Source organism: Somniosus microcephalus, chromosome 1 (assembly GCF_052327205.1).
Source record: "Somniosus microcephalus isolate GS21.2 chromosome 1, FLI_Smic_1.0, whole genome shotgun sequence".
Classification (NCBI taxonomy): Eukaryota; Metazoa; Chordata; class Chondrichthyes; order Squaliformes; family Somniosidae; genus Somniosus; species Somniosus microcephalus.
Genome location: NC_140987.1, coordinates 421,132,410 through 421,144,444, shown reverse-complemented (window position 1 = coordinate 421,144,444; position 12,035 = coordinate 421,132,410). Strand labels below are relative to the sequence as shown.

General features: G+C 39.5%; 1 protein-coding gene across 1 annotated transcript in view; it reads right to left on the bottom strand.

Annotated features, from left to right (window-relative positions):
- The window catches only part of kdrl (kinase insert domain receptor like), a 259,302-nt gene extending 248,205 nt beyond the window's left edge, over positions 1 to 11,097 (bottom strand). The window contains exon 1 of the mRNA XM_085999532.1: positions 10,694 to 11,097. Within this exon, the coding sequence (XP_085855658.1) occupies positions 10,694 to 10,763 (70 nt within the window). The 5' untranslated portion in view covers positions 10,764 to 11,097. The remainder of the gene's footprint in view (positions 1 to 10,693) is intronic.
- Positions 11,098 to 12,035: the final 938 nt, after the last annotated feature.

Below are 12,035 nucleotides of genomic sequence, written 5' to 3'. Positions count from 1 at the left end.
GGGTATTGTCAGAGTATATGTGGAACCTGACGTGTTTTTGGATGATGTTGCCAAGGGGCAGCATGTAGATAAGAACTAGAAAAGGTCGAAGGATAGGTCCTTGGGGGATTGCAGAGGTAACAGTGCAGGAGCGGGAAGAGAAACCATTGCTGATGATTCTCAGGCTACGATTGGACAGTTAAGAATGGAATCAGTTGAGGGCAGCCCCACCCAGCTGGATTACGGAGGAGAGGCATAAACAGAATATGTAATGAATGATCAGTGAAATTGTTTTTGGCGCTGTTGGTTGGCGTAGGAATCTTGGTTAGGACACTGGGAGAACTTTTTGCTCCACTTCAAATAGTGCTACAGGGGTCTTTTATTTATTTGTCCACCCAAACAGACAGACAGGGCTTTGGTTTAATGTCTCATTCAAAAGCCAGCACCTCCGGAAATGTGCTAAGGGGTCCGTCTGGAATATGTGCTCAAGTCGTGGAGTGGGTTGGAGCTTGAACTCACAACTTTCTGACTCAGATGTGTGAGTGCCACCAACTGAGACAAGTCGCCACTTGCATTCAAAATAAATGAGTTCACGTCTTTGTTAAAACAGTGGGCTAAGGGAATTTCACACAAATGCATTAACATGTTTGTTACTAATGTCACACAGCTCGATTTCAACCCCTTTGAGTGTAGAGTTTACATTTTAGAGAAATTTCCGGACCGTCAACCCAGAAACTGGACTTACTGGTTCAAACCAGGGAGGTGGCAATGATACTATCGTCCTGTCCCATAAGCATGCTCGGTTTGGGTTCCTCAGTCCTTTGATGTAGTGCAGTGTTATTGCTGATTAGCACTCATTGTTATTCATTTTAGTTCTGACAATTTACATTTTAACTTGAAGCAGAATAAAAAATATCACATAATTATTTGTCAGAACATCACTTGGGACAAATCTTTCTTTCATTTGCTATTGAATTTCACCAAAAGCTACATCATATTTAAGTAAACTCTGAATTAAAGGTTAAGTAAATTGGAGACAACACTATTACAAATCTTATAAAATGTTGAGCTCTGACCCAGTAATCTGTTCAACACTTAAGGAGGAAATCCTTTGTCACGGCTTGAGAGCAGTAGGAATAATTTGCGCAATTCCCTTATCTATGGTGCAGGCTGGCCACAGACTATTTCCTGTCTCTGCAGCATATTCATTGCTTGCCACAGCAACTAGTCTCATTCTGATTTGAAATGATATTATTGCACCACAATGAACGACAAAGGACTTTATTCCTGAACTACGCTTCAAACTTAAAACTAAAATAAAACCATTTTTCTTTTTCATTGTCTGCTTCATTTATTAGCTAACCCTTCACATTTTAATTTGTTTATGAATTCAATTTTAACTGTGCATTTTAGTGATTTTTCCCAACGTGGCTTGCTTACATCGCAAAATGTACAGTGAACTCAGTCAAGTTCCAAAACGCTGTCAGTCAAATAAAAACCTTCCAAAATGGCTAATTATAATAATTAGTACAAAATATAAAAATGTGAAAAAAAATACACATACACTATTTGACTGTTAGAAGTAATATGTTACCACTGTGGGGAATTGTTTGAATGACGTATTCACCAGTTTTGACCCTAGGGCTTCTTCTTAAGTATTTGATGAATTCTTCCTTTATATAATTACTATCCTTTCTATTTTCATTTGAGATTCATCTCTGAAATGCAGAAATGCAAAACTTCCCAGTTTGCATAGAAATTTAAAAAAATGAAGGTGAAAGCAAATATAGATCTAGGCCTCCTCCTATTTCTCATCAACAAGGTGCTCCTCGGAGACATCATCCAAAAACATAGCGCCAGTTTTCACATGTACACTGACGACACTCAGATCTACCTCACTACTACTTCTCTCGGCCCCTCCACGGTCTCTAAATTGTCAGACTGCTTGTCCGACATCCAGTTCTGGATGAGCAGAAATTTCCCCTAATTAAATGTTGTGAAGACCAGAGCCAGAAGACCCGCCACAAACTCCGTTCCCTAGCCACTGACTCCATACCTCTCCCTAACATCTGTTTGAGGCTGAACCACACTGTTCGCAACCTTGGTATCATATTTGACCCTGAAATTAGCTTCCGACCACATATCCGCGGCATAACTAAGACCGCCTATTTCCACCTCCGTAACATCACTCATCTCCGTCCTTGCCTCAGCTCATCCGCTGCTGAAACACTCACCCATGCCATTGTTACCTCTAGACTTGACTATTCCAATGCACTCCTGGCTGGCCTCCCACATTCTACCCTACGTAAACTTGAGGTGATCCACTGGTAGCCGTGCCTTCTGTTGCCTAGGCCCTAAGCACTAGAATTCCCTGCCTGAACCTCTCTGCCTTGCTACCTCTCTTTCCTCCTTTACGACGCTCCTTAAAATCTACCTCTTTGACCAAGCCTTTGGTCACCTGCCCTAATTTATCCTTATGTAGCTCGGTGTCAAATTGTTTGTCTTATAATACTCCTGTGCAGCGCCTTGGGACATTTTACTTCATTAAAGGCGTTATATAAATACAAGTTGTTGTAGGCATTACAGAGCCAGTTTTTACTTGTTAATGTTACCTGCAGTGATCTAGGGAATTATCTAACACACCAGTCAAAACCAACCAAATGCATAGAATCATACACTCAGAGAATGTTACTGCACAGAAACAGGTCATTCAACCCATTAAATCTATGTCAGTGTTTTTCTCCATGTAAATCACCTAATCTCACTCTTCTGGTTATTCCCCATATCCTTTTTCAAGCAACACTCTAATTTCATAGAATCATAGAATCATAGAATGGTTACAGCACAGAAGGAGGCCATTCGGCCCTTCAAGCTCGTGCCTGCTCTCTGCAAGAGCACTTCAGCTAGTCCCACTCCCCCGCCCTTTCCCTGTAGCCCTGCAATTTTTTTTCCTTTCACAAGCCCTTATAAAACTCTTCTCTGCTCCAATGAAAAGAGCTCTAACTGCTCAAGATTCTACTAACTGTAACCCTTGTCCAAGATAACATTCTTGTGAATCTAAACTATACCTTTCCCATCACTTTTATATCCTTCATATTTAGTGGCCAAAAATACACACAATACTCCAACTCAGTTTGACTAAGATCTTGTAGAAGTTAAACACTACCTACTTGCTTTTTCATTCTATGCCTCTAGACACTAAATGAAGGATCCTGTCTGCCTTTTTAATGGCCTTATCTATTTGCACTGCCATCTGTAATGGTCTGTGTATCGGCACACCAAAGTCCTACTCTTCCTCTACTCCGTTTAAAATCTTATTGCACCATGATAATGTTTGCCAATCTGGAGAGTAGTGGTTACTACATCTTGAATATTAAAGAGTAATTTCCAAATGATAGTTAAACTGTATGATAGTACTCCTTTATAACAGAGACACTAGCATCACTGCTATCAGCCCAGAAACGCCAACATAGGTTTGGATGAAGATTTGCTCTCATGCTTCCAGAATACAACCTCTAGTTTTTTTGAACATCCCTGAGTAGATAGCCAGGACTGCAGTTAACATTTCATCCAAAGGACAGAATCTCTCATAATGAATACTCTCTCAATATTTTATTGGAGTGTGAGCTTAGATTATGCCTGTTCTGACCCAGAGTTGAAAGTGCTTCCAATTGAGCCAAAATGATACTGTATTCCTACGCTGACATTTTGTGGACTCTCAGACACATACCACAGAATCTTCTGGGACTGAATTAGGAATGAGACTGCCCATCAGATTTCATCATCATTGCCCATTGTTGAACATGGAAACATGAACTAGAAATAGTTTCACTTCTAAGTAAATTAGGATCTTAATCCTGATAAGTCACTTTCAGTTCTGCTGTTACTTCACTACAAATCATTTAATCAAACATTAACTGGATGGACTGTTAGCAATATATTCTATTATATATAAATAATATATTTGTAATGGTGTCATTTTATTTTCTCATTTATTTGATCTCTTCTACTTCACTTTCCTTGCTGCAGCATCTCATTTCAAATAACCTTTTAAGATAAATCTGATCTCTCACAAACAGAAAACAGACTATACATCATTTTCTGATGGTACTTTCCCTGCTAAAATATGTGTTGTTTTTTTTAAAGTTACAAAATCTCATACAAGGTAAATCTTCATAAATATTTTACATGTTCTAAGTGCAGAAAAGTGATGCACACATAAGCACAACATTTTTTTAAATAATCAACAGTAGTAAAACAACTTGTATTTATACAGTGGCTTCATAAAAATAGAGACATGCATGTATAAATGTTTTAACGTTTAGGGGCTGAATTTAACTTTTGGTGCAAATCGTGAGGTCAGCGTACAGAGTGCACTTGCCAACCACCCATTGTTGTTGTCATGAGGCCTGAGCCATTTTGAGGCCTGAGCCTCATTTGCATGGATCTGGCGAGCAGTGAGTGCCGAACTGATGCTCCAATGTACCTCGATGATTGGGCAGGGCAAGAAATTGTCCGGGTCTTATGTGGAGCCCACTATCAGTCCGGGCCTTGAGGTGGAGGGTGGGGGCAGGGTGTGGGGAGGTGAAGGGACCCATGCAGGAGCCGGCAGCAGCGTGCATTTTTGTGGGGCGAGGAGGAGCATTTCTCAAAATTGTAATGGAGAGCCTATGCATGTCATAGGACCCCAATTTACATATTAACAGTGGTCTCCCATTTGAAACAGGCAATTTAAAGGCCCCTACCACCCAAAACCACTTTCAGGCCATTATTGTCCATTTATGCTGGGCAGCTGCGGGTCAGAATTGACCTTTAGGTTTCCCCCTACCCCAGATGCTTTTTTTTCCCCCTATGCTCCTGCAGGCACTAACTTATGCTTGGGTACAATTCCATAGGTACCAAAAGCCATCCACTACTTCACCTAAATCACCATTCCACATTTGTTGGCCCAGACAGTGAGCTTTATCAGACTATTTAACTGTGGAGGACAAACAAGCCCAATCCTTTTCTCATCCAATGTTCACATCTGCATTTTCCAACAGGATTCACTGGATATAACAATCAGGAGCAGGAGCCCTAGCTGAATGTTTTCTCTTCACTGGCTCAGGATCGCTTAAACCAATCGTGGCTCCCCGGATGAGATCCGCTAACTCAGCATAGACTGTGTATTGAATTGGGATCTTCTGGTACATATGGCTCTGTACCTCTCAAGGTGGTACCTTTCCGCATTATTTAATTCATATCTAATGGCAAATAAGTAATCTTGTATAAACATTGATTGAGATTGGAGAATGAGAATTATGATTAAAAATGCAATACAATCAATTTATTTATTGTTAACTCCTCTTAGTGCTCACTTTATGTCAAATATTCACTGCTGGGTTTGCTGCCCTCTGCCTCGAATTTGTAGCTAAAATACCTGTGTGCCATATGCCAATTGGAATGAGTGAGGTTCAGCCTTTGCCTCTGCCCAGCAGGATTGCCAGTGAATGTAGATGGAACCCCCTATGTTTCCACCTCCCCCAAACCATTTTCACCCCTTCTCGAATTGAATTTCAGGAACCAAGATAAAATTCCCTTGGTCTTAAAACATACATTTCTCCCAGTGAATGCACAGCCTTGCTAACAAAATCAATGTAAAATGCACTCTCCCTCAACCACTGTGCAATCAAAGTGAACAACAACTATACAAAATATGTATATATAGGTAATCTTTTCAAAGCAACACAAAACCATGGTAGATGCACCTTAATAGAAACACCTCAATGACAAGCAAATGTTCCTTTTATCCAATTACTCTTACTAAGCAAAGATTACAAAAGTCATGAGGAGTGAATCAATGTGTGAGCCCTGTTTCCACTGGCACGGTGTCAATTAGCTGGCATGTACTGTATAAAGTGTTCTGAAGCCTTCAAACAAAATTCAGTAGTCTGGGTTAAGGTACAAGTCTTTACAAAATCTAGAACAATACCTCTGTTAACTTTTAACTTTCAGGTTGCCTTCGCTGCGCTTTTTAAACTAAGTTATTGGAATTCATTCTCACAGCACTATGGCGGGTCATGCGGAGAGTGTTTATTTTTGTAATTTCTTTAAACTAGAGCAGTTCTGCAATAGTTTTATGATCTTGGACATCAGTCTGTCAGGACTATTTGAAAACTTAATCCCATCAACAGAAAACGATCCCTCCTTTTGACCTAAGGAGTATCAGATACTGTTAGCACAAACTTAAGAACTCCCTCTGTGGTTAGACTGTAAAAATGTTGTTGAGTGCTACCTACACTATTCATTTATCTGGCTCATTTCACTCATCCCAGATGTTGGAAGTGGTCCGTCACATTCTCTTACTGCTAATAATGCCATTTAAAAAGTAGTTTTTCAAGAGAGTGGTCACATTTTATGACAAATTTAAATGAAAACTGTTTACTCTTAAAGGATAGTAAAACGAGTTCCCAAAGCGGAAAGATGGAAAAATGGATAGACTGAGATTAACCTTTTTGGATGGCCACATGGCAAATAGAAAGGGGCAAGTGGAATTAATATTTATGCTGTAAATGAATAGGGTAAGGGGACTAGTAGATATTTGTTTTCAAAGGCTATTGCTTCTATGTAACCTCAAAAGGGCACAAACACATGCCACAAATGTCTCACCAATCGCAGCACTAATGAACACTCCAGCATATTTTATACTATACTGTAAAGGACTGGAAGCCGGTTAAAACATGCATATACCTTCAGGTTTCTTATCCCTTCATAAAACATCTCCAAGTGTTCATTGTTACTATTTATGGATGGATTTTGCTTTGTAATTTAAACATTCTTTGTCTTTACATCTCTCTAGTTCCTGGCCTGGTTACCTCCCTTCCTCTTTTAGCTCTTCATGCTACGAGATGGTTATTTATGGTATGGTGTGGTTGGATGGGCACTAGCAACCTCTGATGCATCACCAAGATGGCCATTCATCATGTGAGAGCCTGAATAGTAAGTGTCAGCAGCTATTGAACTATGAGAGTAGAAATCACAGCTAAGTAGACCTGTTCCTCACCTGATGTCCATGCATGTGCATTGCCTGGATATAAGCAGGAGTGCTTTGGTTCATGGTATTTAAAAAATAATGGGACAGAATGTGCAGTGACTATATATTGAGAGGAAACTGTTAATTTGTTCATGTTTTTCTGTCTTTTACTCTTTATTTTTCTCAAAGCCAAATATAGTTTGTCAATTTTGAAGCTATTGAGGTAGTTATAAGGCTGCAACAATATTTTCTCTCATGTATTATTTACTTCAAACTACAGGAAGTTTTCTGCAATGTTACCAGGTGACTAAGGATGGTATCTTTAGCTATTTCATCAGAACATTTTTATAAGTTTTGATTTCATCTCCTATGGGGAATAACATAAAAACTCCAGGACACAAATGACACTTTAGGATAAGTTTAGCGTCCCATGCTCCCGATTGGGAGCTATGCTTGAAGGAGCCACAAGTCAGAGTTAAGGTTACAACACTGTGGCTCCAATTCTCGAACCCATCCTCACTTCAAACATGGCTCCCTGCTGGGAGCACAGGTTCGCTAACTATACGCTTTAGAGTGGCACCTGATTAGTGTAGAGGTTACAAAGTAATAGAAAATTCTACGCGGAAATGTGATTTTACATCACAACTGCTGGAGTCCGTACCGAAGTGTATGAAGGAAGGGAAGGAATGAGTTACACTTCCTAGTTTACATTCAGAACGGACTTGTTAGTGAGGGTATGCAACACAAGGTTGAAGGTCTTCAGAATTCACAATAATTTATTCCAGAGAGGAATCTGGCATTAAAAAAATTAATTTTATTTGCATTGTTCATTCTAGTTGCACTGTATCACAGAGCACATAGTTGAAACTTTTTGGTCAAAATTATGTTATTACTGAAAGCTTTCAAAATAATGACCTTGAAATTATGTTGCAGAATAATAGCATACACACACTTAACATTGGTCTGAAATTCTATTGTCCATTATTTTAGTGGAGGTGTTAGCTCATTTATTTAAAAAAGGTTCAAGCAGTGGAGAGAGGAATTTCAGACAAATGCATATGTTATTGACCCACAGTGTACATTCAAGGCCAAGATAACAAACCTTTAACAATCTCAGGCATCAGGTGGTTCAATAAAGTAAGATAACAGAAGCTGGAACTGGGAGCTCCTGATGGTGACTGTCTATCATAGTGGAGGAAATACTAAACAGCATTAACATATTTAATACCTGCCTTTGCCCCTGCTTCAGCTCCTCTGCTATTCCAACACACTCCAGGCCAGCCTCCCACGTTCTACCCTCCGTAAACTTGAGGTCATCCAAAACTCTGCTGCCCGTGTCCTAACTCACACCAAGTCCTGTTCACCCATCACCCCTGTGCTTGCTGACCTACATTGGCTCCCGGTTAAGCAATGCCTCGATTTTAAAATTCTCATCTTTGTTCTCAAATCCCTCAGTGGCCTAGTCTGTCCCTATCTCTGTAATCTCCTCCAGCTCTACAACCCTCCGAGATATCTCTGCTCCTCCAATTCTGGCCTCTTGAGCATCCCCGATTTTAATCGCTCCACTATTGGCGGCCGTGCCTTCAGTTGCCAAGGCCCTAAACTCTGGAATTCCTTCTCTAAACCTCTCCGCCTCTCTACCTCTCTCTCCTCCTTTAAGATGCTCCTTAAAACCTACCTCTTTAACGAAGTTTTTGGTCACCTGCCCTAATATCACCTTATGTGGTTCAGTGTCAAGTTTTGTTTGATAACGCTCCTGTAAAGCACCTTGGGACGTTTTACTATTTTAAAGGTGCTATATAAATACAAGTTATTGTTGTTGTTAATTTAACACTGATTAAAATCCAAATGGTTTCTAGATTTTTATAAATTTAAATTTAAGAAAAAAATGCAGTTAAAAATACCCATATCCAAATCTTATAGAAGCAAATATATAACCTGTGCTTTGGATGAGATGGTAAACCGAGGACTATCTGCCTATACCAGTGATTCAGGAAGGTGTTAAATATCCCATCACACTATTTAAAGAAGAACAGGGCAGCACGGTGGCATAGTGGTTAGCACTGTTGCCTCACAGCGCCAGGGACCCAGGTTCGAATCCGGCCTCGGGCGACTGTCTGTGTGGAGTTTGCACATTCTCCCCGTGTTTGCGTGGGGGTGCTCCGGTTTCCTCCCACAGTCCAAAGATGTGCGAGTTAGGTTGATTGGCTATGATAAATTGACCCTTAGTGTTAGGGGGATTAAATACATGGGGATAGGGTGGGATATGTGTAGGTGCAGGCTCGATGGGCCGAAATGGCCTCTATCTGCACTGTGGGGTTTCTGTGATTCTCCTGGAGTTTTAGCCAACATTCCTCCCCCAACCATTATCACCAAAAACATATGAACTATTAATACATTGTTATTTGGGGCATGTTGCTGGCGCAGAATGACTTCAGCACTTAAACTACATAACAATAGTCACTGAACTCCAGAAACAACTCATTGTATAAAGCCCTTTATGGTGTTTCAACATGATATTATATAAATGCAAGTATTGTTATAAATAATATAGGCAATAAAACCAGAAAAATTTGGGAATACATGGCTGGTCTATCAGAATAGACAATTTTGTATCTCGGATTGACGGAGGTCTCAGCAAAGGGTTTTTACCCACAACATTAATCTCAATGGATTTACTGTGTACTTCCCACATTCTCTGTTTTTATATCAAATTTTCTTTGTATCTCCTAATATAGTTATGTAATTACTGGTGTATTCCTCACACTAATTATATCTGATCCTAAGCAACTTTGTAGACTGCTCTGACACATTGCCTATAATCAGTTTTCCCTATTATTATAGCCCAATTTGTATCTCCCGAATTTAAAGAAAAGCTTACAACCTGAATCATATTTAGGGGTTTGAATTCCTCTTTCAAGTACAGTCAGTGCCCCTTGTATACAAATAGTTTCAACATAAAGACAAAACATATTTGATGGAAAGAATTAGCCTCACCTCCTATTGTTGATACTTAATTGAAAATCAATACAGAAGAAGAGATTGGTCTTATGTCACTTGCCATTATGACTTGCATTACCTTAGCTCCGTCAGTTCAGCACTGGACGGGTATAATCAAGCAATTTAATCGACTGAGTAGTTTTGTTTTTCTTCATGACATGGACTTGTTACATTATTTTTCCCAGATTCAAAGATTTTTTAAACCAAATTATAAGTTTTTGATATCTGGGACAATGGGGAAGCAAGTCATCAAGATCTCAGTGTAAAACCATGAGCACGCCAGTCACAACATTTGCTTTGCTAACCACATTAGTGCCCCTGCTTGTTCAGTAGGTTAAGGGTTAACAGAAACCAACTTTTTTGACAAATAGCTTAGTTGGGCTGAAAGTTGGTAAAGTAAAGGCAGAAAGCACACGGGAACTCAAAATCAAGCCATTATTTGTGTTTAATTAAATACATGTATTATGACTTTAATTGTGCACTAGTTCCCAAATGCCCTCGTCACTGAAAGAATGCCAGGGTGAATATGTCCATAAAAACAGTCAACACTTCAGGCGAGAGGCTGGGAAGTGCTCACATACCATTGAAAACTTACTGTTCTGTGGTAAAAGCGATAAGATTAAGAAAACTAAATAAGTACACAGGATTTCACATTAATATGTGATTAATAATCAGAGCTTTACTCTTCCAGTAATTTCTTACCTTGGATCAGAATGAATCCCCATTGAATACAGAAGACAGTTGCTGTGAAAAATCCGGGGTACATTTTCATTCCAGCTGAAATGGATAGTCCTATCCTGGATCTGTTCTATGTGCAATCCCAATAAGATTCCTACACAAATTTCAGTACAATGCAAATTATGCACTTAAAAAAGATCCCAAGAGGCAGGTGCTGTGTCTTTTTCTGACTCAGGTCTTGAGTTGCTCACTTTATGAAACTTTCAATTTCCCACAGCTCTTAAAACTCCCAAATTCTTCATCATAACTCCAGCACAAAGCCAATTCCACTGAGGGATAGGAACATTGTTAAAAGTTGCTTAGTTGTTTCCTATCTGACTGCACAGTGCAATGAAATCTGAGCTGAGTTTAGGTGGTGCTGGGCTGTTTCTCAGCCTCCAGATCCTTTATAGTGTAAAACAGCGGAAAGCAGCTACGTCAGCCACTGCCAGAGGGAGCCCATTTACTGTCAGAACTCAAACAGCAGCAATGCGAGCTGCCACTATTAAATACACTGCAGTAACATTTTGATGCTTTCATTTAGGGTTTAAATATACCTGCCCAAGCTCTTCTGTATGATTTCTCTTGTGTTTTCTTTTTCTCTCTCTCAGATCTATTTTGATAGAGCCAAAACACAGATCTTTAACTTAAATTTCAAAGTACGGCTGGAAGTAGCTGAATATAATTGCACAGCATAAACTCCTTTTCCTACTGTAACTCTCTTGCTTTTTCAGTGTCTTTCCTATTGTATTTCTCTTCTTACTTTAGTTCAGGTCTAGTTTGATACACTTTATTTCCTGCTTTACACTTTGATTATCCACATATTTTATGTCACTGCACTATTTTGTCACATGGCACTCATAAGGGAATAGATAGAAAGGACATAGATAGAAAGGACTTGCATCTATATAACACCTTATCACACTATAAAATTGTCTCAGTTACTTTGTACAGTGAATTACTTTTGAGCTGCAGTGACTGTTGTTATGTTGGTAAGCATGGCAGTTATTTTGTACCAGTAAAAATTGTCAAATAGCAATAAGATGAATAGCTCATTAATCTGTTTTTTAGGTGGCAATGATTGACAATGTTGGCCGGACACTAGGAGAAATCTCTGCTCTTCTTTGACTAGTGCTATGGGTTCTTAGAGAAAACAGGGAGATGAGACCTCCGTTTAATGTCCCATTCAAATGATATCAGCTTTAACAATTCCCTCAGTACTGCAGTAAAATATCAGCCTAGATTGTGAGCTCCAATTCTGGTATGGGGCTCAAATCCACAACCTTGTGACCCAGGAGTGAGAGTATTACCAGTTGTGCCAAGCTGA